At 36.0% G+C, this 27,535-nt stretch overlaps 1 protein-coding gene across 3 annotated transcripts in view; it reads right to left on the bottom strand.

The window, feature by feature from the left end:
* CDH18 (cadherin 18) overlaps positions 1-27,535 on the bottom strand; it is a gene marked incomplete at both ends in the record, with an annotated part of 309,905 nt that overhangs the window by 74,445 nt on the left and 207,925 nt on the right. For all 3 annotated transcript variants that reach the window (XM_081296232.1, XM_081296234.1, XM_081296233.1), the window contains one exon: positions 21,401-21,588. In XM_081296232.1, the coding sequence (XP_081152358.1) occupies positions 21,401-21,588 (188 nt within the window). The remainder of the gene's footprint in view (positions 1-21,400; positions 21,589-27,535) is intronic.

Consider the following 27,535-nt stretch of genomic DNA (forward strand, 5'->3'; position numbering starts at 1 on the left):
GAATATGGGTATCCAAGACTTAAGACTAAAAACTGGGATGCATTGACTAGGGAAGACTAACATATCTTTTCTCTGATAATACTGGATTTTAAAACAGCAATCTTTATTCATTCATTGTTTAAACTTTTACATCATTCTGACTGTCCATGAAATTATGCAGGAAATTTTTGCCACCTTTATCATATAAGTCTGATAATATAATCAAACTGTGATCCACAATTAAAGACATCCCTTTTTCCATTTCTTACCTGGTCTCTTGACAAAGTTAGATATCATATGTTGTAACACTAACCTTCTAAGTGCTATGGTATAGACTGTTGATGGGAACACATGATTTCATCTTTGTGATCACCTAATATATGTTGAACTAATCCCAGGCAGGGAAAATCATTTTGAGATACTTGTTTGCCAGGACTGGCAGATGGATGTATGGGAACCCACCTGCAGACACACTGGAATCATAGGGTTATTTCAGGTTGAAACAATTTGAAGCAGATGAATTAATGCAAATGGAATTATTTTAAAAACTCATTTATAAAGAGAAGTTTAAAAAGCTGAATTGCAGTATAGAAAAACTGGAACAAAATTATACTCATTTGCTTGAGGATATTTTAGAATTATGTACATGCAGTAAAGAGTGCTTTTTTTTATTACAACCACAGTAGTATATAAAGATGGCATTAGTATGATGATTGTTTTCCAATTACTCTTACTGTATTAAAGCTATACATATACTCATCATTTATACATTTTATATAAGCCTTCTAGAATTTTCTATAATTATTAGCTTTGGGGAAAATATTTAAACACTTTCCTGTAAGAATTCACTTTCCTTTATTACAAGAAGAGTTTTTTTTCCAAAATTAGTCTATCAAAAACAGTATATTAAAGAGAAAAAAATTTATTTTTTTTAATTCCAGATTTTAATGAAAGAATAGTAAAGAAAATTACTTTATAAGGAAGAAAAATGAAAATTTACGCAGGCTACTGAAGTATCACAGAAAGCAATAACATGAAATGTTTGCCTTGGAATTTATAAAACACAAACACATATTTTCCTGCCTTAAAAAAAAAAAAAACAACTCAAAGAATTGCTGTAGAAATATGATATGAACCTGGTAAGTGTGGTTAGAATAGAGCCAGAGAGTGTTCATGAGAATATAAAATTTTTCTTTTATAGCTCAGTTCTCTGTTAAAGTCTCATTTGTTTTTTAGTTCTTTCTGGATGGATTATGGAAATAATTGTTTGGACTAAAAAACTGAATAACTCTGAAGTTAAACAAGTAAGTGGGAGAAGAGTTCTTTCATTTAGAGCCATTTGAAGACACTTCGAAAGAGTAGATTCTAGATCTTGGTAAGTTGTTTATAATTATTTTGTACATAGATTTTGTTTCAAGATATTTATTGATGACTGGGGCATGATTAATTGAATAAAGTTCATCCTATTTTACAAAATTTAAGAATTATGATATTTCTTACTTTAGAAATCTCAAGTATATACTAACAATTGGTATTTAATGTAAGAAATATGATATTAAAGAAGAGAATTGTAGAATTAACTAATCCAACATTAATATTTATGAAAAAATATTTCCAAAATAGGATCAGATTATAATTTTCAATTCTTATAGAATTTCCCCCAGATTTAATTCTCTGGACAAAACAGTTATGGTACAAGTTCTTTATGATTTAAAAAAAGTTACATCATTGATTTTCAACTTGCAAGAATATGAATAGTGTTGCCATATTTCATAAAGTCTTGAATACTCAATTATATTTTATTCAGAATTCCTAAAGAATTTTAGTATATTTGTTAATTAAGAAGAACATAGTTATAAAGCATTTATTTGTTGTTTATTTAAAATTAGAATTTAACTAGGTGTCCTGTATTTTATCTATGATATTCACATTCCAATATTCAAAGTCAAGATGTTCATAGTTGGTGATAAGGCTCTCATGTCAGGAAAGAAGGAAATGACTAGCAAATTTGACTTGAATGTATATCAGTAACTCCTAACATATAAAAAGTTAAAATTATCTTTTTGTATACGACATTGCTCACATCAAATATTATAACACATATAAAATAAACTTCTTTTGTATGATTCATCCTAATATTTTTTTTCCTTAATATTAAACCCTCCAAACATTTTCAATTAATCCCACTTGTGATATGCTTTGTTTTACTGGAAAGGTGCTTGGAACTGTGCTTAGAATGTTGATAGATAGTGGTTGTCGTGAGTCACCCTGGCTCCAAAGACTAACTTCCCTATCCCCTGAGAAGAGCTACCCAATGGTGAACCCTGCTGACTCTCATGATCCTTACCCACCAATCAGAATAGCCCTGCTGACTCTCATGATCCTTACTTGCCAATCAGAAAGCACCCTGTGCCAAACTGTCATAACTGTCAAACTGCCCTGGCTCTATAAATATGCAGAGCTGTTCCTCAATAAACGGGGCACTTCTCCGACAAGGAGCCTTATTTACTGTTTTTTCTTTGGTGCCGAAACCCAAGAGGGGGAATTTGCTGCTTGAGGGCCCCCTCTCTCAAGGATTGCCGTCCTCGTCCACTCTTTCGCGAGCTGCTACTACTCACATAACACTGGCTCTTCAGTAAGTGAGTTCCCCTACCGGGTATCCAACTTCAGATGGGCTATACGCAGGGGCTTTGACTGTGATCCTCTGGAAAACCTCTGACGCCCAATCTGGAGGAGAGAACACACCCTGCCATGACCTTCATGGTCACAGTGGACTCTCTGGAACCTGGTTCATGAGCAGGAGGTCCCGAGGGGTGGAAGAACAGGCACTCCTCTCTCTCTCTCTCTCTTTAACCACCCTTGTCTCTCTCCTGACCTAAAAAAAAAAAAAAAAAAAAAAAAAAAAAAAAAAAAAAATCCTGGCGCCAGGTGGTCCATGACTTCTGGCCTTTCTGGGTCTGCCAGCTGGACTCTCAGGTGACAACTCGACCATCCTCCCGGCTCCGACTCTCTCAAGTCATATTGGTCAAGCTCTCCTTGCGGGGACGCCTGCATGGAGGCTCATCGATTCTGTTCAAGTCCGGACCCTTCCCACCTTCCTACTTCCTTCTTAAGGACTATTATGGAGGCCTCTTCTTCCCTGCCTGCAGACTCTCCCTTAAAATGCCTCCTGGCTAATCTGAATCAGCTATCCCTCACTTTTTATATAAATGCCAAACTCTCATGAAATTCTGCACACAAGATTGGCCTTACTATCAATTGGACAATCAAAGTCAATGGCCCCCAAGAGGATCCCTAGATCCCACAATTCTCAGAGATCTGTTTAACTTCTGCAAGTGCTCAAAAAAGTAGAAGGAGATCCCCTATGTTGAGGCTTTTTCTCTTTTTCGTTCTTACCCCAACCTATGCTCTTACCTTAACAACCCGACTGAAACTTCTTTCGATTCGGCAGATGAACCCCTTCCCTACCGACCTCCTACATTGGCTCCCCCTTCTCCCGTGACACCTTTAGTCCCCCCCCCCAAACTAGGTCCTGCTCCCTAGTTCCACAAAGCATGGCCCCCTTAAGAGAGATTGCTGGACCTGAGTGCATTATCCTGGTACATGTCCCATTCTCTATGAATGCCCTCATGCAACGTGAGCAAAGGTTGGGCTCATTCACCACAGATCCCACCACTTACATAAGAGAGTTTCAATGGGTCCTCCAGGATTATAGCCACACTCACCATGATATATGTATGTTATTGGCTAATACTCTCCTTCGTGAGTAGCATACCAGAGTCTGGGAACTTGCCAGAGCCCATGCGGATGAAACTCACCAAGTTAATCCCAATCACCCTCCAGGGCCACTTGCTGCTCCAGATCAAACTCCCGACTGGGATTATAATACACAAGCTGGCATACAGAGTGGGGACTGATTTGCCGCATGTATTATTGCTGGGCTCAAAAAAGCAGCACGTAAGGCTGTCAATTTCCAAAAATTACAAGAGATTATTCAAAAGTGAGAGGAGACACCATCAGAATTTCTGGATTGGTTTACAAAAGCCCTTCAGCAGTATACTAATCTAGATCCTGAAACCCCAGATGTGCCGTCATGTCCTTATGACATATTTCCTCTTGCAGAGCTACCCCGACATCCAGGCCAAACTAAAAAAGCTCAAACAAGGCCCTACCACCCCCCAGACTGAGATCTTGGTGGTAGCCTTTAAGGTTTTTCACAACCAGGATGAGGAAATAGAGCGCCGCAAGCACAGGGCCCAACACAATAAATTTCAGATGCTCGCCCAGGTCCTGCAGGTTGCCTTCTCGGTTCAAAATCCCCCGGACCCCTGCTTCAAGTGTGGCAAGGAGGGACATTGGGCCAGGGCATGCCCTGCACCACACACTCCAAGTAACCCATGCCCTAAATGTCAACAACAAGGTCATTGGGACTCTGACTGTCCTAGATTCCATAGGAAGCCTATATCCAGGGAACCCTCTGACCTTCTGGGCATAGCAATCAAAGATTGATGGAGCCTTGGGTCCTTGTCCCCAGCCTTAATGATTAATAAACAAGAACCTAGGGTGTGGATTCAGATGGATGGGTGCAAAGTTGACTTTCTCCTTGGCACCAGGGCTACCTTCTCAGTCCTGACAGAATTCTGGGGGCAAACAGTGCTGTCCACCTCTCCTATTGTCAGAGTAGGAGGAAAGCCTATCTATCTAAAAAAGACTCCCCTATTACTCTGTTTCATAGACAACTTCTCATTCTCTCAGATGTTCCTAGTTATGCCCCAATGTCCAGTTCCTTTGCTTGGCAGAGATATTCTCTCTAAATTTAATACAACAATCAACATCTGGGCTCCTGGCATGATTCAGGTCCCAGAATCGGCCTGTTCATCTTTTCTGGCCCTTTTAGCAGAAGACTGGCCATTCTTTTCCACTTGTGAGACTGACATGAAAAAGGACCCTTTACCTATGAACCTAGTTGACCCAATTGTATGGGATACCCACACCCCCTCCACCGTTTCCTGCTCACTAGTCAACATTCATCTCAAAGATCCTAACACCTTCCCCAATCAGGCTCGATACCCTCTGTCCACAAAAGCTCTTCTGGGCCTACAACCTATTATTCAGGACCTTCTTGCAAGGGGTACATCCATCCTGCTCATTCCCCTTACAATACTCCTATACTAGCGGAAGAAAGCCCAATGGGTCCTATCGCTTAGTTGAGGACTTACGACTCATCAACACCTCCGTTAGGCCCATACATCCTTTGGTTCCCAACCCATACACCCTGCTGTCTCAGATCCCCCAAACTTCCACCCACTTCTCGTCATAGATTTAAAGGATGCTTTCTTCTCCATTCCTCTTGCTCCGGAATTGCAAGATCTTTTTCCCTTTACCTGGACAGATCCCACCACCAGACCTTCTCAATAACTAACCTGGACTGTCCTTCCTCAGGGATTTCGAGATAATCCACACCTCTTTGGCAAACCTTGGCCTCCAACCTCCAATCTTTTCACCCCCAGTGCCCAAAATCCACCTTCTTGCAGTATGTTGATTATCTACTTTTCTGTAGCCTGCCCAAAGGGCACTCAACAGATGACACAGTTCTCCTACTTAATTTCTTGGCCTTAAAGGGATATTGGGCCTCTCCACAAAAGGCCCAAATAGCATGTAAAGAGGTCATATATCTAGGGTTCTCTATATCTCAAGGGAAAAAGGCCATTACAGTAGACAGAAAACAGCTTATTGTGTTTATACCTATACCAAAGACCAAAGATGACATACTCTCCTTCTTGGGTTTGACTGGGTACTTCAGGGCCTGGATTCCTAATTTCTCCCTCCTTGCCAGGCTGCTATATAATCTGGCCAAGGGCCCCCAAGATGAACCCCTACCCTCAGCGATAGGGAAGCCCTTTATAATCCTTAAAAAGGCCCTCCTCCAGACACCCAAACTGCATTTCCCCAATCTGTCCCAACACTTCACCCTCTATGTATATGTAAAACAGGGACAAAATTTGGGCGTTCTGGGTCAGGAATATGGCCCCACATTTGCACCAGTGGCCTACCTATCCAAACACCTCAACCCCATCGTCAGGGGATGGCCCCAATGCCTCAGAGCCCTAGCAGCGGCTCATGACCTCCAGGAAGAAGCACACAAGCTTACCTTTGGCTCCCTGCTAACCATCTCATCTCCTCACCATCTAAAGGATTTCCTTACTTACAAGGGGCTACAGTCACTTCCTCCTTCCAGGGTTCTATCCCTCCTTGTCTCATTCCTTGAAAATCCCTCCATCTCTTTTCAGTCCTGCTCTCCACTAAACAATGTCTCCCTCCTCCCATCTTCTCCCTCTCAAGATCCCATCCACAAATGCCTGGAGGTATTAGAGACAATTTTACCCTGCCCTACCACCATTTCTGAGGGACCCCTGCCCTCTTCAGACCTCGGCTGTTTCTCAGATGGTAGCTCCTTTATACATGAAGGGGTTAAAGTGGCGGGATATGCTGTCATTTCCCTCTCATCCATCATAGAGGCAAAACCTCTCCCACCCAATACCACCAACCAACAAGCTGAACTCATAGCTGCCAGAAGGGCATTCCAGCTAGCAGAGGGAAAAACCCTCTCCCTATAAACAGATTCCAAATACGTCTTCCATATCCTGATCTCCCATGCAGACATTTGGAAAGAAAGGGGGCTATTGACCACCACAGGGATGGCAGTCATTAATTCCACACTTACTTCTGGCCCACTATGAGCCTCCAGGCTGCCTTCCCAACTGGGAATAATCCATTGCAAGGCCCACCAAATTGACTCCTCCCTTAATACTATGGGGAATTCCAAGGCCGATCAAGTGGCTTGATCAGCTGTCTTACATAGCTTTACCTCCTCTCCACTTCTCTTTGTTACCACCGGGGATTGGCCCAAAGATCCCCAACAACTCTTACAGTTTCTTCACTCTCTATTCCATTCTAGTCTACAGAGTCTCATTACTTTCTTTCACTCCTTTTTCACCCTTTCCCCACGTGATAAGACCCTCCTACAACAGATCACTTCCGCTTGTCAGATCTGCTAGAAAACCAATACCAATACTCCATTAAAACCTAAAACTTTCCCTTCTCATCAGGCCCGCGGTCATACCCCAGCTGCAGACTGGCAGATTGATTTCACCAACATGCTCTGAGTAAAAAACATAAAATATCTTCTTGTATTGGTAGATTCTTTTTCAGGATGGGTTGAAGACTTTCTCACTTCTAACATGCGGGCCTCTAAGGTAGTTGATCTGTTGTTTACTCACATAATCCCCTGTTTCAGGATACCCACTTCTATCCAATCAGACAATGGCCCATAATTCACCTCGCAGATAACTCAGGGACTGGCTCACGTGCTATCACTCCCTTGGCATTTCCATTGCCCTTACAGCCCCCAGGCTTCCAGAAAGGTTGGAAGGACCAATCGGTCCCTTAAAGAGACCCTCACCAAGCTCACCATGAAATTAAGCCTGGACTGTGTAAAGGTGCTCCCCTTGGCTTTATTGCACATTAGGGCCTTGCCAAAGAAGCCTTCTAATCTCTCACCTTTCAAAGTCATGTATGGCCGTTGCCTCGTTCCTCCCGGATTGCCTACAGAACCCCTACCCATCTCCAAAACCTATGCTCTGCCACTTGTCTTCCATTTATGCTCTGAACTCTGGCACTATATCAAGACTGGCTCTTTCCTGACCCCACTCTCTCTTAAAACCCTACCTCCTTAACATCTGGTCAACTTATTTACTATTGCCCACTGCAGAAAAAGCCCCCTTTAAAACCAAAATGGAAGGGCCCTGCTCAGGTGATTATGAGCACACCCTCAGTGGCCAAACTCAAACTACCTAATAACCAACTTACCCCATGGATTCATATTTCCAGGCTTAAGCCCAGTGATCCTACACCTTCATCAAAAGAGCCAAGGATCGTCACCTGTCATTAAGTACTCTTGTCAATGCTGCCCCTCATTTCTGGTCCCTCTTGGGTCCTCTCTTTGCCCTATGTCTGGAGATTCAAGGCAAATGACCCTAAGGGCCCCCTCCAGCCAGACCCTCCCACCCCTTGCTTGAATCTGGACAGTAGTGGGAGTGTTGTGTGTAGTTCTTCTGACAAACCACTTAGGTGTCCGGGGCATGGTGACCCCTGAATAAGTGTGAACTACCTTTATCATAAGGGAGCACTTTACCAGTTGCCTTCTGGGCCTAAGGAGGAACATGTGTGTTTTGTTTACTCTCCCAATTTTGTAAGAATTTCATGTATCAGTATTTAACGTTGAGGTGTTTCATATAAAACGTGGAAAGATCTGACTGCTCTCAAAAGGAAATCTGGTAACAATGGGCCACCATCCTCCCTTGGCCACCTTCATTCAGAGCGTGGGAGAAGTTGCCTTCTTTATTACAAAGCTGTGCCTTCTTGGTGTGAAGAGAGACAAGACTAGGGAATAAAGCTGGGAACAGTGCTCCAAGGGCCAGAGGAAGGTAAAGAGAGAAGCAAGCTGGTTTCAGAGACACCCAGGCAGGAGAGAGTTTGATGGTCAATAAGAGCAGCCTTAACAGAGAGGGGAGGGAGCTAGAAGAGTGGAATTGGGGGTGTTAGGTGCAGGCCAAGCTGGCCAAACAAATTAGCTGCAGAATGACCTGGCTTCTCAAACCCTCTGTCTGGTTCTTTATCGCCTGTTTGCTTCAAGCCCAAATGCCCAAGCACCCACTCAAGGCTGAACACTCAACCCCCACTCAAGGTTGAACACTTAACCCCTCTTGTGCCAACAAGGCAGCTTGCAGACCCAGAGACCCCATTAGATTTGGGCTATAAAAACTCCCTGTGCCTGTTCCTTCCCTTTATCATAAAGTTCATTCAGACTCAGGTGGGTAAAATTTCTAATCAAGCTTTTAACCAGCTTCTCCTCAGGAATTACCAACTTCTGGCTACTGATGATACCGCCAGTGGAGACCTATGCCGAATGGGCTGACATCATCATGGATCTATGGTGGGAAGGAACCTTCGTTGATCTGGTTCCTGAAGTTATACCAGTCTTCTCTGCCCTCCTGTGGAGGCCCCTTACTTCCCTCCACTCTGATTCTCCCACGCCACCCCATCTCAGCAGGAAGCAGCCAGAATGAGTGGATGCCCACTCTCATTTAATAACAAAGAGGGGGAAATGTTGGCAGTGCTTCCCCATCCCCCGAGAAGAGCCATCCAATGGTTAGCCCTGCTGACTCTCATGATTCTTACCCACCAATCAGAATAGCCCTGCTGACTCTCATGATCCTTACCCACCAACCAGAAAGTGCCCTATGCCAAACTGTCATAACTGTCAAACGGCCCCAGCTCTATAAATATGCAGAGTTGTTCCTCAATAAACGGGCACTTCTCCAAGGACTAGCCTTGTCCGCTCCTTCTTTCAGTGATAAATTAGTTTGCTCAGTATTTATTGGTTTATAGTTATTTTGTGTTAATAGTATAGTATTAGTTTCCTAGGTCTGTCATAACAAATTACCACAAAGGAAATGGATTCAAGCAGAAGAAATTCATTCTCTTTACATTCAGAAAGCAAGAATTCATGAATTTGATAAGTCTGTTCTCTCTCTCTACAGGAGAATCTACAGGAGAATCCTTGAGTTTCTTTGGCTGTTCTGGTCTTGCTGAGAAGGAATCATCCCCGTATTGCTGACATTCTACTTGTTTTATAATTTGGCAACTTGCAAGATAAGATTTCAGGTTTGCTTAGAAATCCCAGCTTTGTAACTATGAGTGACAAAGATTTCTTCCAAGGCAGAATTAAATCAAAAAGAATTAATGCACAGTACAGAGCCAGTGCTCAGCAGACTTATGGTCTAAGGGCAAAGACTGAAGGCTTAGTGGGTTATTCTTAAGCCTGAAACCTAGAAGAATTTTTCCTACTGGATTTTACACTTGCTTAGAGTTGGAGACTCCTTTATTTCTCCATTTTGTCCATATTCAAATATCAGCATCTATAGCTATTCTGCTATGTCTCTCTGATCATTATTCTTTGGAAGCAGCTAACTTGTTATCTAAGTTCACAGATAAAGACTTTAGTCCCAGGTAGAAACCATTCAGTTTCACCTACTTGATTCTAATGATGAGATTTAAATGTTTTTGTCAATGATATTTAGATAAGATTTTCAACTTATACAATTGATTTTTAATCCCTTAGGACTTGTAGAGAAGTTGAGATGAGTGATGCTATTGTACTTACAAGAATAACATACATTTTGAGGAGCCAAAGGCAGACTATAGAGAACCTATACTGAGTCCATCAATAATGCAATTGTGTTACAGAGCACAAAGGACAGGTGGAGCTTATTTTGGATTATACATGTAGATGCTAAATGCAGTGACAAAAAATGCTGATAAATGAGGCAGAGGTATATTTGGCACAAATAATTTGATGAGGTAATGTGAACACACATGCAGAGAGAGGAGTGATATGACCATGACTCAAATAATTCCCTGAGCCTACAGAAGATGAAAGAAAGAAGGAAAGGATGCTTCCTTAGGGTTCATGGGGGAAAGTTCAGTCCAGCCTCCAGAACTTTGAAGTGAACTATGTCTATCGTTTCAAGACACTGTTAGTGGTCATTTGATAAAGCATCCCCAGAAAGCTAGGTATATTTATTCATGTCATTAAAAATGCAGCAGAATTTTTTTTTCTTGGTGTGCTGAAAGGTTTACATAGTATTGAAGTTATTGTTACCTCTTTGGTGCAATGGGCAGTGCATTGGAATTATTTGCTCTTTCAGTTTTGATTAAAATTCTTTTATTTTTTTATTTTTTTAATTTATTTTTTTATCAGATGTTCTTAAGTGAAACTTCTTCCTGGTCTGTTTTGAAAGGACATTCAATCCCAAATTTCTCATTCTTATATATGGAAATCAATTTATAAGGATTTGTATTTTTTTTTCAATTTGCTCTTGGCAATTTCTCTCCCATAATATGTTTTACATGAAATTTATTTGTGTATAGTTTTAAAATATTATGCTACATTTTTTAGCATTTTCTAGATGATTATTTTCTGCCATCTTTTAATGTTTCTTAATAATATTAAAGCTTATTTTTAATCTATTTTCTGTTTCCTAACCCCCTTTTGTAATTATTAATTCATTTTCTGTTTTCAATTTTCCTATTTTATTCATATATTTAATTTATTTAATTTTTGCACTTCTTTTATTTATTTTTCTCAATACATTTACAAATAAGAATGAACTCTCAGGAGTACTTAATTTCTATCCTGTAATTTCCAGGCATGTTCTTTTTTATTTTTGAAAGTAATTGTTTCTTTTTACTTTTACATGACAGCACAATCCAGTTTGATATAACTATAAAAGCATGAGATATATTTTATTCTAGTTAAAGTCCCACTCTTATGGATATACATGGTAGTGGGATTCACTGTGTTGTTTTCATACATGTACATGGAAAAACTGTCAGATTCTTTCTACTGTCTTTCCTTTGCTTATCCCCTCCCCTTCCCTCCATTTCCCCATTGTCTAATGTACTGCTATTTTATTCTTATTGGTGCAACCACTCTGGAAATACTGGAAACTCCTGGGAAAACTGAAAATCCACATGTAATAGAATAAAATTTGACTCTTATCTCTCACCCTGCACAAAACTCAGCTCTAGGTGAATCAAGGACCCAGATATTGTCCAGAAACCTGTATGCACATACTGGAAGAAAAGTTCAGCCCAATACTCCAATATATCAACTCAGGAACCAAATTCCTTAATAAAATCAATAATCAATAAATGGGTTGGCATAAAACTAAAAAGCTTTTTCACAGAAAAGGAAACAGCTAAGAGTGAGAAGAGAGAACCTTCAGAATGGGAGAAAATTTTTTCTACCTGTACCTCAGATAAAACATTAATTTCCAGGATACATAAATAACTCAAAAAACTTAACACACACATATGCACACACACACACACACACACACACTCACACACACACACACACACACACACACACACGAACCCCTAAATAACCCACTCACTAAATGGGTAAAGAAATGGAACAGGCACTTTACAGAAGAAATGATACAAATTTATGCAAACATGTTCAATATCTGTTGCAATTAGAGAAATGCAAAGTATCACTACATTGATATTCATTCTCACTTTAGTCAGAATGGCAGCTATCAAGAATATAAGTAACAATGAATGTTGGCAAGGATTCGAGAATAAAGGTACACTTATGTACTGCTGGTAGGACTGCAAATTGTTGCAACCTGTCTGGAAAGCAGTATGGAGATTTCTCATTAAACTTTTGTATAAATTTTGTATTTGGATGCACTTTACTTTTTGAATTGAGGAACAAACAAATGTGCATGTTAGTTCCATTGTGCCTTATTCATTTGAACATATAGCATATTTTTTTGTATTCTTAAAGAAAAAGACTGTTGTTGTAGTATATGTTACATTTCCAGGTGAAGAAATGTTTGTTTTCTGATCATCCCCCACCCCAGGTTTCTAGTTGCATTATATTTTTCTGAGAGCATTTGGAAAAGAATATTTCAGTATTATTTTGGTTTGGACCTTTATTTTGATAGTTTTAAAAACTAATATTTTATCAATTTTTCTAAATATCTCATGCATCCTAGAAAAAATATGTATCTTCAGAATGCAAAGATTGGTTCATATTAGCTCCCTATTAATAACATTATGGAATTATTCACATTGTTAAACACTTTATCTGTCATGAATTGAAATCAGTGAAATACAACTCCTTCTATCAAGCTTTTGCTAGACAAATCTCCTTGCATGTATTCTGATTTCTGCTTTATAAATAATGTCTATGGATTGAACAGGTAGTTTATGTATATTGCATACAAATAATGAATTGCCCATGTTAGGATAGTAAAGAGGCATTATTTTATGACTTTGGTTTGATTTCTTTCTATCATGGTGGGCATTAAAGTTTTATCTATTATTTCTATTTCTATTTCTTATACTCTAAATTTCTATGTTATAGATGTCTCTGGCTTTGTTTTATGAAGTTCTCTGGATGTTTCTTGCATTGAGAAATATTTATATTTTTTCTACTTACTACCTCTATTCTTATAAATTTATGTAATATGCTTCATTAATAGTATTTACTATAAGTATTTTAATAGTGAATACTTATACGATACATTATCCAGCAAATAAAAAAAATATATTTTTCTAATTTTCTTTATACATTAATAACATGATTTTTAAACAATCTTTACTTGTTTACTATTATGTATTCTTGGAGATCTAATATAGATTCATGGGCTCTGACTTATATTCTTTCATTCCTAGCTATTTCCAATAAAATAATCAATGCATTCATCTCACTTTTAATATTACTCCTTATTAAAAGTGGTATTCTTTCTACATTTTGAGGGGTGTATACTCCATATTCTGATCACCTCCCTGATTGTGATGATAATCATTATCAGTGTTACTGAACTTCATTTTCTTTTAGTATCCACAAGTTGTGGTGGGTATCTTGGTGAGATAATGTACTTCCCAATAAAATGTCCTCATTTTTAATGTTCAGTATTATATGCTTGCATTTGCCATATTCAAAGGCAATGTGGCTGGTTACAAAATCCTTGCCTCCCATTTATTTTCTTGAGTATCTGGTAGCTATTGTTACACATGCTATATAGCTGTTTAAAAATGATCTCCAATGCAAGGATTTCCCTGACCTTCTACTGCCTTTGAAAAATTGGTACTCATATATCTGAGCTCATACAATTTAAGTCAACCTATAACATTAGCACTTGACATCTTGTATTATAATAATATTTCACGTCTAGGAAGTTTTCTTCAAGAAAAGAGTATCATCTAATTCATCTTCAAATTTCAAGTATCTAGAATAATTCCTAGTTTACAAAGGGGTGATTAATAACATTTTTGCAATCTCAAAGATAGCTGTATTTAGAGCAGAGAGAAACATTGTTATATTTAAGGATGAACAAGTCCATATTTTAAAAAGGAATTGTTAACGGCTGCATATACCCTAAATAATTAATATAATTTAACTTTTTGTTCATCACAATATCTCACTAATGTGTAATTTTCTCCATTTGTAAATGAAGAAACTGAGGTACAGTGAAGTTAAGAAACTTCCAGAGGCCAAAGACTATAGTGATGTAATTTACATCCTTAAACACTAGGTTATGCTGCTGAAAATTTAATTAGCAAATAAGTGATGTGAAATAACAGTCCAGTTTGATGAATACAAATAAATATATTTTAACACCATATAATATCCATATTATTAAAAATGTCTTTATGTTTTATTTTTCCAAATATTCTCTTAAATTAAAAAATGAATCAAAATTTTATTAATTCTCCTAATCACAACTCTGAGTACCTCTACAATTTCGTTAATTCACAGACTCACAGAGCTAAGAACTGAAATGCTATTTGGGCAAAATCTTTTATCCACTCGGTCTTTGCTGAAAATGCTTGTCCTGGCATAATTTTAACTTCCCCAGGAAATTGGGCTTTCCTTACTTTTCTTTATCTACTGCTCAGTTTCCTAATTTAACAGCTCATTGTCAATGAGTTGAACCCAATTTTTATCTTAGATATTAGTTTTCTAATTTCATCCTATTACTCCTAGTAATTACTTTTACATATCATTGGCCTTTCTCACTTATAAAGCCATACTCTGACTCTTTGATATTAATCCATTTAATATTACTATAGATAGTTATCAACTCTTCCATCAATCTTTTTCCAACCAGTTTTACATATTTAAGGCTTTTTAATTGTTTCTCATTAATCCCTTTTATTCTTTCTTAAGCTACTGTAGTGTATTTCTTCTGTGGAGCTATATAACCAGCAGAAGTACAGGACACAGAAATGATTGCTCAGCCAAGTTGCTCTATTATTCTATTCTTCTTGAATTTCAAAGAGGATGCAAATTTCTGTTCTTCTATGTAAAAAGAAAGAGACTATTGGCCTCTCTTTTTATCTGACTTCTGCGCTATATCACCACTTAGATTTTCAGATACAGGATGGGAATGCAATTGATAGTGTCCATATCAACATTTTCATACAAAAAGTATCATATTAATGATAAAACTTATCAAATGGGTATTTTAAATCATGTTTTTTTAACAAATACAAGAAAAATTAGATATTTTTTTTTCTGCCTCGACTCTTTTAACTATGGTATATTTTTTTGGTTCCTTTCTGCTGTCTTTGCTAGATACCAGACATTCTTTGAAGACCAGAATATATACATAAGCTTTCTTTCTATAAATTTCTCTTTGGAAAAGAGTGTAGACTCATTCATAGTATATAACTGCAAGGATAATGATACAGATTAACATTAATGTAGAAAATATAAGAAAACATTTTGACATGTTTATTGTCAATTAATCATGGGAAAATGAATGCAAAGATCTTTCAATTCAAATAACTTAAGTATATATCACATTATATAAAAAGTATATTAATATACTATATATTATGTTTGTATAATTATATACCAGTGGATATGTGTATGTTCATTTCTATATATGTGCTTTATATTAAAAAATTAAATGGCACCATATATGTAAATGCATACCAACAGTCATAGATATATAGATTAAACTCATCAGGATGTTTCATCAAGACATTTATTTACAGCTAAACACTAAATTATATTGTAAAAATATATGATTTTAAAACAATCAACAATAGTCATGTCTATAGATGAAATAGCATAAACAACATTTGCCTAATACGACTCCCTGTCAAAAGTCATAAGGAAAACAGTGATGAATTTCACTGCATTGAAATTTGGATTCTTCTCTCCATAGACTCTAGATAAGCTGAATGTTTTAGTCATCACGTTTGCTGCTCTGATCAAAAAACCACATAAGAACAATTTTAGAGGAGAAAAGTTTATTTGGTCCTCAAAGTTTCAAAGGTCTCTGTCTATAAATAACCAGGTCCCTTTCTTGGGGCTCAAAGTGAGGAGTGTGGTGGAGTAAAGTGGCTCAGAAAGTAGGCAGGAAGGGGAGAGAGAGAGACTCTGTTCACCAGATACAAAATATGTAGCCTGAAGGCACACCTCCAGTGCCCCCCTTCTCTGGCCACACCCTACTCGCCTTCATTTACCCATCAAGGATTCACTAATTGAGTTAAGGCTCTCATAATCTTCTCATTTCTCCTCTAAACCTTCATTCATTGTCTCACACAGGAGCTTTTGGGGAAAACCTCACATCCAAACCATAATACAGAATAACATTTCAAATGTTAGAATTTAAAAATATAAAAAAAAAATAAGCCTGAAAAACTTTTTCAATAGTAAATTCTCTAATAAATGTTCCTATTTTACAGTGCATTCGAATTAGAAATCTACACATCCAGTGGGTAGAATGCCTTAATTTTTGTTCCTTGTTCACAGTCCAAGAGTTTTAAACACCAATAGCAAAGAAGAGCCTGATCCTTGGCTCTTCTTTGCTATTGGTGTTTAAAACTCTTGGACTGTTTTAACTCAAAGCAAATAAGGAAATAACAATGAAAACCTCAATAATCAAAATCTGAAAAACAAACAAACAAAATTGGTATTTGGGATAGTCTAATATGGGTATAGTTGAACATATTTCATGCTTTTCCCTTAGAAATTATTCAAATTATATGGTTCTTTTTAGTTATACATAACAGTAGAATCCATTTTGCCATAATTATACAAGCATGGAATATATCTTGTTTAATGCAGATCGCAACACATCTCCTTCCCATTCCCTCTCCCTTCTCTAGTTCCCTTTCCTGTATTAATCTTTCTTCCATTTACCCATAGTTATTTTGAATTTAAATTTTTAAAAATGTATTTCTAACATTTGTTTACTCTTATGGTTAATCTCAGATTATTTGTAAAATGAAGTGATATAATGGTCTTTTACACAATATATTATAACTTTTAAAAAATACACAGTACCTGGCTTTAGCAATTTTTAACACCTGTTATAGGCAAGAATGCATTTTCAGTACAGGTAATTTAGAGTGAATTAATGACAAAATGTCTTATTCTATCAGAAGCAGAATCCTTGCTGTGGATATGGAATTTCATTTTGTGTACAGTGAAAAAATATGGTAATGCATCCTATGACATATGAAACAAAAAAGAGGGTTCAAAGGAGATTCCTGACAGAGATACACCTGGAAATACGCCTTGCACAAACAGTATTTAACTTGAACTGTGAAGCATAAAGGAACCTGCTGCTTCCCCAAAAGGAAGGGGAAATAGATTAACAGAAACATGAGGAAAGCAAGCATATGTGATTCAACAGACAGAGGGGATTTTCTTCTTCCTGTGCGTCCAGGTGGTTGATGACATGGAATAGAAAGGCCAACTAAAGGACCAAATGGAGTGGCATGGAAAGTGTAAGCAAAACGTGCTTTGGGCTGGGAATATGAGTCAGGGTTAGGGAACCTGTCTAGCACCAGGGGAGCCCTGGGTTCAGCCCCAAGTCCCTTCCCCACTCCACACACAACAAGATTAATATTAATCAGACAACTGGCACACACTGTAATCCCAGTGACTGTGGAATAGAGAAAGAGAGAGATAACAAAGGAGAAGCTGATGTGGTAGAATGGTTATGAGTCAGGCATAGCTTCGGCCATCCTTTCACCTTATTTTATCTATCTTTCAGAATCACCTAGTAAATTTTTTAAATAAGTGAAGTTTCAAAGAATTGGATGAAGTCATAGATATAAATGGTAAGATTAAGATTTCCTTTTGTTTCCACAGTAAAGTTTGTATCTCTTAGTACTTTCTTGACATAAATCACAACAGTAGTATTTTGAGTTAAATTAATAAACATTGTATGAGCAATTGAATAAGCTAGGGAAAGGAAAGCAGCAGTACAAATGGTATTCACTAAAAAGGGACAGGGTAAATTAGAGTCTTGAAATAAAAGAGTTAATATTTAGAACAACTGCAATAAAGAATGAAAATTGATAAAGGAACCATAAAAAGGGATTCTGAGAGACACTGCGGTAGAGAAGTCCATCCCGAGCAACAGAGGATGTCAGAGGACAGAGCACATCAACTTGCATTCATCCTTATCTTTCTTCACCTTTCCATCCAGTCAGGCTCCATTAAACAATGAATGAAAGTTACCAGAGTGTATTTACAATGTACCATGTCATGCATCGGAGAATTCCACTTGGCAATTTTCTGATGAGGGAATGATATGGACATGGATGTGCAGGTGCCCCTGCTGGCTGGTTTATAGAGTGGTTCAGGTTCTGATCTTTGAGATTAGCTTTCTGCCTTGCTTACTAAACTGAGCTGCCTTAGAGATTAAATAAGAAACAGGTTTTAAGGATGATTTTATCCTTTTCCTGCCATCTGAATCAGTCCCTCTTGAAGGGTAAAATGCATTGATTTTATAGTTTGTTTTTCTTTACTTTTCTTTTTTTCACACTAGAGATTGAACCAAGGGATTCTTTACCACTGAACTACATCCATCCCCAGTTATTCTTATTATTACTATTTTTAAATTTTGGACAGGGTCTTGCTGAACTGCAGAGACTAGCCTAGAACTTGGAATCCTCCTGTCTTAGCCTCCCGAGTCACTGGGGTTGTTTTAATACATCATCAGTACTTATTGCTCAATTGAAAACATTTCTTCTTGAAAATATCCATTTTGAGTGGGTGCAAAAGGGAATGAAGCATGTTAATTAAACACATGTGCGCACATGTGCATAGTTTCAATTTCATTTTTTTCTGGCAGCCATTAGATTGACTGTTGCTCTGCATGTGGGAAGATCTTCCCACTTTTTACAATGCCCCAATGTTTACATGTACTTCAGATCTTGAATATAGACAAACTATTCACCACCCTGCTCAGTTTCTATAATTGTATGTTATTTCCTATTTTATAAGGTAATAGGACTTACAAGACAAGAAAAATGCTCCCCATTCTCCAGATATATCATCCAAACTTCCCTGTATCCATTGCTATCTTCTTCCTGTCCCTCAGTTGTCTCAGTGTAGGAAAGAAATTGTCATAAATGAGCTGTTTTCATCCACCTGTGATCAACATTCCATTTACTATTTACTATTTTTATTAATGCTGTTAATGTTCAATAGAAAACTACTTGAAAACTTGATTTAAATAATTGATTTAAAAGAATGCCCTCTATCTCCAGGGCATCCTTTTAAATCAATTATTCTGCTGTTGGCATCACTGTTGTCTGTTTTCAGTCTCTCTTCTTAAAATTAAAATCTTTGTTCCACCAAATCCATCTACTGCCTTCAAAACCTCTCCCTGTCATTTACTGCAAAGCTTCCCATAGGAGGTGGTATGTTTTCCTTCTTTTTCTTTCCATAATCTTGCTTCTTATTCTTTTTCCACCACTAGTCAAGGTTCAATCTTAAGTCAATATAACAATGTAATTACTAGAATAAGTATTGAAAAGATTTAACACAATACAAATAACTTTATGGTACCAATTTATCAACTGGTGTTCGAACACATTCTACAATAGCATCACTTGGAGTACTTATTAAAATGCATAATATTGCAGCCCTACTGAAGAAAATTAAGAGGGAGAGAGAGAGAGAGAGAGAGAGAGAGAGAGAGAGAGAGAGAGAAACACACACACACAAACTAGGGATCTCAATTTTCCTGTATTGCTAAAATAAGATCTGAATATACATGAAGAGAGGAACACAAGGCAATAGGAAATACACTTGAATTTTCTTCTTCAAATTGTGTATATTCCACTGTTAAGGTTATAAAGAGAAGAGACTTATGTACGCTTAAAAGCAAAAAGTAGTAGTTTTGTTCTAAATGCCAGATTCTTAGAAACAAAATAAGACTGGAGGATCAAGTTAACGGTTTCACTGACACGGACTTCATGACTCCATGGAAATCAAGCAGAACCTGTGTCTTTAATGCGTGTTAGCAAACACTAGTTTTGTATTAATCAGAAAATCCTCTTTATGAGGAATGGTGTTAACAGAGCTAGAATTCATGATAAAGCTTTTATCTGAAAGTTCTAAAATATTTTACACAAATATGTATTATTTGAAAACAAAAAAAATAGATGAGTTAGAGATCTTCTTATTAATTTATGCGGCATTTTGGGAAAAAAAATTAATAAGAGAAAACAAACAGAAGGACAAATAGTTATATATCAAGAATTTACATTATTTGGAAATAGAATGAGATAGAGGAGAAGAAACAGAATAGAGGCAAATATTCTATATGTCAAAAGTACAAGATAAACGCTGAAAAAATAAAAGGCACAAAAACCTGGTAGACACTGGAAAAGCTAAACATTGATGGGGAAAGGATCTCACAATTGAATGCCAAAGACATTTAAAAGCTAAGTATCATTCAGGTATCTATTTTGCCATTCAAGTTTTCAAATAGTTTTCTATTGAACATTAACAGCATTAATAAAAATAGTAAGTTCTAATGTAATCCAGTGGGTTTGTACCTCCAAATTTCATACAAAGTATTCAGTGTGGCACACTCCTTTTCCTGTCCTATCACACACATTAGAACAATTGATTCAGAAAATAAAAGTTATTATTGTCCTTGAAATTACATCTGAATTTTTAAGATCAGAACAAGGTATCATTTTTTAAAATGAGATTTCTGTGAGTGTTTATATTATTTATGTAGTTCACTCAAATATTTTGATAAATTCTTAGTTTTAATTCTAAGATTATTTACGGTTATGTTTTTTTTTTTAACTGATACATGAATGCTATGGAAGCTGCCCATTTTTGTTATTACAGAATCATCATGGCTTTATTTTGAGGACATTTTAAACCCTTTATGCTTAGTTGAAATGAATTATACTTATTTTTTTATTGGTATCACTGGGGCAATTCAGGTAGACCTGAGCAATGAGAAACACAGCAAAGGTAAGGAGAGATACAGTCCAGGTATACTCTGCATCAGACTTCTCATTTTTATCAAACTATGCTTTCTGAGAGAGGATCCAAAGCTTCAGACACTACCATAATTAAAATGTTGTTAGAGTCTGTAAACAAGTCAGGATGGTGCCTGGCATTTTGCCAGAGAATTGTTAGAGTCTGTAAACAAATCTGGATGGCGCCTGGCAAAATGCCAGAGGGAGTGGTTTGTGAAGTAACGCCATCGAGCCATTAAGTGTGGAGATTCCTTATTGGTTGACTGCTGTATCTACTTTATGTTAATTAGATAAGCTGTGTGGAATGTATAAATACTGCTCCTGTCCTACAATAAAGGGCTTCCACTCCTGCTGTATCAATCTACACAAGTTGTTCGTCACCCCCCCGGTTATTTTGCTGCAGCCGGACTGCGGCAAAATGTAGTTATATTGCAAAGAGAAAATACATGGCTTATTCATACCTCTGGCAAATTTCCATTCTTTGAAAGATTAGTGATTTGTGTGAATCGCGACATGTATGTTATTTTACCTTCTTTAAGGAAAGGATTCCTTCTCTGGTGTCTTTGTCAGTGGAGATGGAGAATACCCCAACACCATCACCATTCACAATGGAGTAGGTCATGTCAGCATTGGAGCCAGTATCAGCATCATTTGCCTTGATTTTCCCAACAGCTGAGCCAACTTGAGCTGATTCAGGAACATATAGTTGATAGTGCTCTGGAAAATATTTCATATTAAAAATAATGTTCATAAAATCATCTTATAAGAAAAGATTACAAAATTTAAATTATGCATTCAAATAAATATTAAACTAGGAAATACACAAATCATTTTCAGAATTTAAAATATTACTTTACTAATTAGTAATTAAATACTAGGTTTATATGAACTTTAAGATATATGGAAAATATTTTACATGGAAAGAGCCTGTATACCTTGGCATACAATATCTTATTTGCTGTCTATCTTTAAGTGACAGAAAAATAGAGTAGTTACGTTTCCAGTTTCATATTGAACAAAAATCAGTTTAGTAAGCTATTAGTGCAATTCTAATTTATTTCTCCCATCATATAGCATGTAAAGTTCAAATATAAAAGTTTAGGAATGTGGGATTTAAACAGAAAAATCGAGGGGAGAAGAAAAGTAATATTATAAGTGTATAATCATTTAGTGCAGTACATAAGCCATGACAAAGATAATTAATGCATTTATATGTTTGTTTACCATATATTCCTCATCAACTTCTTGAAATTATTTGACATAACTTTATAATATTCACAAATATAATATCTATTAAAATTAAAATTAAATTGATGATCAAGTTAAAGAATGAGAAAGTACATACTTTGGCCATATGAGGTAGTATTTATAAAGTACTAATAGTTTTAAAAGTTTATCTTCTGTAGTCAGAAATAGTAAATCTATTAATTTCTATAAAGTTGTCTGATAATCAGCAATATCAAGAATTTGTTAAGGATTTTCCTAATAATAAATATTGACTAGGACTTTCATCAAAACCATTTATGAACAATTATAAAAGTACAGTGATTATATTTTTAAAAAACTTCCTACCGATAAGTTAGAAATGTATTCATTAAAGCACTGGGTTGCAAATCCAAAATAATAACATAAATAACAAAGTTTGAATTCAAATGCAATTTGATAAAGTATTTTATCCAAGAATAAATTAACATTATTTCAGCAGTATAGAATAGAAGGATAACATTAGACTGTAGACTGATAAACATATTTCTTCAATGAAAATAATTTTTGTCTGAAAATCATTCATTAGATATGTCCTGATAGTAAAATTAAATTACATCTAATTAATATATGCAGTTTTCTTTTTTAAATTTATGTTAAGAACATCTAACATGAAATTTAGCCTAAACAAAATTTAAAGTGTGAAATATAGCATTTTTAAAGCACAATATTAAACTGCAGATCTCTAGAAGTTATAAGCCTTGATTAATAACTGCCCATTTCTCCCCTGCATTGAATGACAATCATAACAGTGTTCTTTGGTCAGATGAGTCTATTTTAGAAGGCTCATTTAATTGTAATCATGGAATATTTGTGCTTCCTTGACTAGCTTTTATCACTTCCCCTAGCACCTTTCATGTTTATTCATACTTTCACAAATTGCAGGATTTCCTGTGGTTAAAACCTGAATAATATTTCATTGTGTGTATGAATGGTATTTTTCTATTAACTCTATTCACTAGTCTGTCTATTGACTTGTATATTATTTCTACATATTGGCTTTTGTGAATAGTGCCTTAATGGACATGGGGGTGATAATATCTTTGAGAATCTATTTTAAATTCCTTTGGATAAATGCCCAAAGTTGGCGTGCTGTATCATATAATAGTTCTATTTTTGAAGAACCTCCCTCCTGTAATCTGGGTTGACAGCACCATTCTGCATTACTATCATCAGGTTATAAAGGAGTTCTAATTTCTACACATCTTAACCAGAACTTTTTTTTTTTTTTTTAATTTAGCCATCCTAACAAATGTGAGCTGATATCCTATTGTTGATTAGATGTGCACTTCCCTGCTGGTTGTGACCTTGAGCATCATTTTATATCCAGTTTGTCCATTTACATGTAATCTTTGAAAAAATGTTGAAGATATTTGCCCATTTTTTATTGGTTCTTTAAAGTTATACATGACAGTAGGGTCCCTTTTGATACAATTATAGAAACAAGGAATATATCTTATTCTAATTAGGACTCCAGTCTTATGGATGTATATAATGTTGAGATTCACTGACCTATATTCATATATGTACATAAGAAATTTATGTCAGATTCGTTCCACTGTCTTTCCTATGTCTATCCCCTCTCCCTTCCTCATTCCCTTTATCTCATCCACTGAACTTCTATTCCTCCCCCCCCCACTCCACTATTGTGGATTACCTTCTATTCGCTTTTTTGTTTTTTGGGGTTTGGCTAATGTCACTTAGCATTATATCCTCTATCTATTTTCTAGTAAAAGTCAGAAAGTTATTCCTTATGACTCACTACTATTCCATTGTGTATATATGGCACATTTTCTTTATCCATTCATCTGTCAATGGGTATTTCGTTGGGCTCCATAGCTTAGCTATTGTGAACTGTCATTTGCCCATTTTTAATAGGCTTACGTGTTGCTTTACTATTGAGTTTCAGGCATACATCATGTGTTTTGGAAATAAACATCATATTTGACATATTGGTTACAAAGACTTTTCCCATTCCTAGACTGCATTTTCATTTTTATTGTTTCCTTTTCTGAATTAAACTATTTTAATGTGATGTTGCCTCATTTACCTATTTTTATTATTACAATCTGTACTGTCATATCCATTTTTGTGTTACAATCAAGAAGTCATTAACAAAATTAATGCCAAGATTCCCCCCTGTGTTTTCTCTTAAGAGATTTACAGTTTCAAATCTAAATATGACTGTTTACTTATGTATGGATATGGTAAGAGTCTGATTTTACTCTTTGGGATGCAGATGTTCATTTTTTTCCCAGCATCATTTGTGAAGAGATGGTCTTTTTCACAATTTTGTGTTTTGTTTCTCCTTGATAAAGATTAATTGGCCACATACATGGGGCTCTATTTCTAAGATCATGACTATGTTCCTTTGATCTATGTTTTCTATGTGAAAACCATACTATTTAATTAGCAGAGTTTTGCAATATATTTTGAAATCAGGAAGTGAAATATATCTAGCTTTGCTCTCCTTTTTAAAGATGTTCTGACTATTTAGGGTCTTTTGTGGTTTTGAATCGATTTTACAATTGTTGCTTTCTATTTATGTAAAAAAATATAATTTTATTTTAATAGATATTTTACTGAGTCTGTAGAGAAGATATGTCATATGGACATTTTATTATAATCCACAGATAGCATCATATTTGTGGAAAGTTTTTCTACTAAGAAGGGAACAACTCAAAGATGCCCACTTTCAGCTTTTCCCTTCAACATAATTACCTCCTCAATGTAACTTTAGCTAAAGCCATTAGGCAAGTAAAAGAAATAAAAGATATCCAAATCAGAATAGAATTCAATGTTTGTAAACGGCATGACATTATATATAGAAAACCCAGAATACTCCACAAAATGAACAAACATCTGTTTGAAGCAAAAATTAAGTAAAATACCAGGATACAAATACAGAAAATTATTTGTATTTCTTCAAAACAATGAAGATTAGGAAAAGAATCTTATTTTCAGTATGTTAGCTTTTTATAGCCATGATAAACATTCCTATGTACATATGTGAATACACCATGATGAATCTTCACATCATATATAACCATAAGACTGATATTCTAAATACGATATGCTCCATGTTTGCATAAATATGTCAAAACACACTCTACTATCATATATAGCTTAAAAAGAATAAAATAAAGAACTAGGGATGGTGGTATATATTAACCAGTGTGATTAAAATATTCCACACAAACAGAAATTTAAAGGATGAAAGATTTATTTTGGTTCATTGTTTCAGAGGTTATAGGCAAATATCAGTGGACTCCATTGTTTTGGGTCTGAGGTAAAGCAGAACAACATGGCAGAAGGGTGTTCCTCTCCTGGCAGCCTGGAAAAATGAGTACAAAGAAGGAGGGAGAGGCTGGGGAAAAGATATGCCCTTCAAAATCATACCCTGTTGATTTTGATCAGGCCCTCCAACCTCCCAATAATATGTTCAAATTATTAACAACCAACTGATAAGGCCAGAGTTCTCAAGATCCATTTACTTCCCAAACACTACAACTCTGACCATTGCTGCACTGGGGAACAAACTTTCAACCCATGAGTCATTTAGTACAACTGCCCCCGTCCCTGTAGTTTCCACCATCTCCTCATGATTCCATCATTTCCCATAAGTGCCATATCTGAACATTGTTTCCTTATTACTAAATCTTCAACACATGAGCCTTTGGTGGGCATTCTAAATTCTACTAAAATAAATGGTACTGAAAAGAGAGAAGTCCTTAGTAATAAGCTTAACTAAGTAAGGAAGCAAGACGTTTGCACTGAAAATTGCAAAACACAGATTAAGGAAATTTAGAGACAAACAAGTAGAAAAACACTTTGTGATCATGGATTCAAAGACTTATTTGCTTCTAGAGATAAAATTACATGCTTTAAAATGCAGATATTTACATATTAAGGTTTGACTCTTGTGTGAATATGCTTACTAAACATTTAACAAATATTTTATCTCTTTTTATTTAGTATTGAAGGTACTTGGTGACAAAATTAATCTTAATGTCAAGTAACAAAAGTATATATTAGTTTTTAATTTAGCATTCCCAACAAAAATATAATTTCATAAATACATGAAATACATGATCCCTTGACATTAATCAAATGGTTTTATCAGAACATAGCATATTGACAAAATTACAGCCCTTATTGACACAATTAACTAACAGGTAAGAACATGTGATTCAACCTTTTATTGCATTCTGTCTTCTCCTATTTGACTGCTGCAGCTTAGGCAGCTTATTCAAAGAGTACATATCCACAGAACTGTTTGAACTGGGACTAAAAAAAACTTCTCACTCTTTGCTATAAAAGCTACGGTATATTGGAAGAAGTTGTTTTTCAATGACTGTTTCCAATTTTCATGTTGAATAATCAAATTTAAGGACAATCTGTTCCAAAGAATTGTCATATTGATTTACACTGTCCTTAAAAATATCAAGAGATGCCTAAAAAACACCTGTAAAATAGGTCAATATTTGTCGAAAAGATAGTATAGATATATTATTACAAAGTAAAGTAGTACAGATCTTCTGAAATTTATTGTATTAGAGAGAACAGAGTGAGATAAGTCCTTGCACGCCAAAAATTCTAAGATCCAATGAAACCAGAATTTTACATAATTCCTTAAACCTCCCCCCAAAATACTCAGCTAGTTTATATAGGGTATTGACACTTGCAAACAAAAGAAGTCTTAGAAAACAGGAACAAATGAATGTACTACAAAATTGTTATAGTGGTGGCATTATAAAGCAGGTTATTTTTATAAAGTTGTTTGTGAAAAGAGTTCAAATAAGTAATACAAAATTTATGGCCCAGAAAGCATTTAGGCTAAATCCTACAATATGATTCATGTACCAGGAAGAAGATATTTTTTTTTAAGAATTGGATATATCAAATCTTCTCCATTAACTATAGTCTATTATAGAAAATAAACTATATTCAGGTCAGTATTTTATACAATTTCCATAGAATTGAACATTCATAAATTTTAAATTATCCAATTTACTAAGCATCCTGTAAAGAGGCCCTCTGATTTTCTCTCCATCCTGTTATTCATGACCATGAGTAATTCCTTCCTGTTGAATGCTAGATACAGTGACTCATTTTCAATGAACTAAGTATTGTAAAATAATGGAATAGCAACTCCATCTTTGGGTACAGTAATTTTGTGACTTGTCTCATGGGTATCCTCTCTCTTACTCTAGCTTGGATATCTTTCTTGGGGAAGCCTGCTGTCCTATTTTGATGTGGCTTTTTGGAGGGACCCATCTAGCAATTGACTGATGCTTGCCAAAAATCATGTTAGTAAGTTGGAAACAGAAATGAGCTCCACTTCAACCAAGGTTGGATAAGACCTCAGCAACTGCTGACATTTACATTGGAAACTCATAAA

Source organism: Spermophilus citellus (assembly GCF_964194105.1).
Source record: "Spermophilus citellus genome assembly, chromosome: 1".
In the NCBI taxonomy this organism is placed as follows: Eukaryota; Metazoa; Chordata; class Mammalia; order Rodentia; family Sciuridae; genus Spermophilus; species Spermophilus citellus.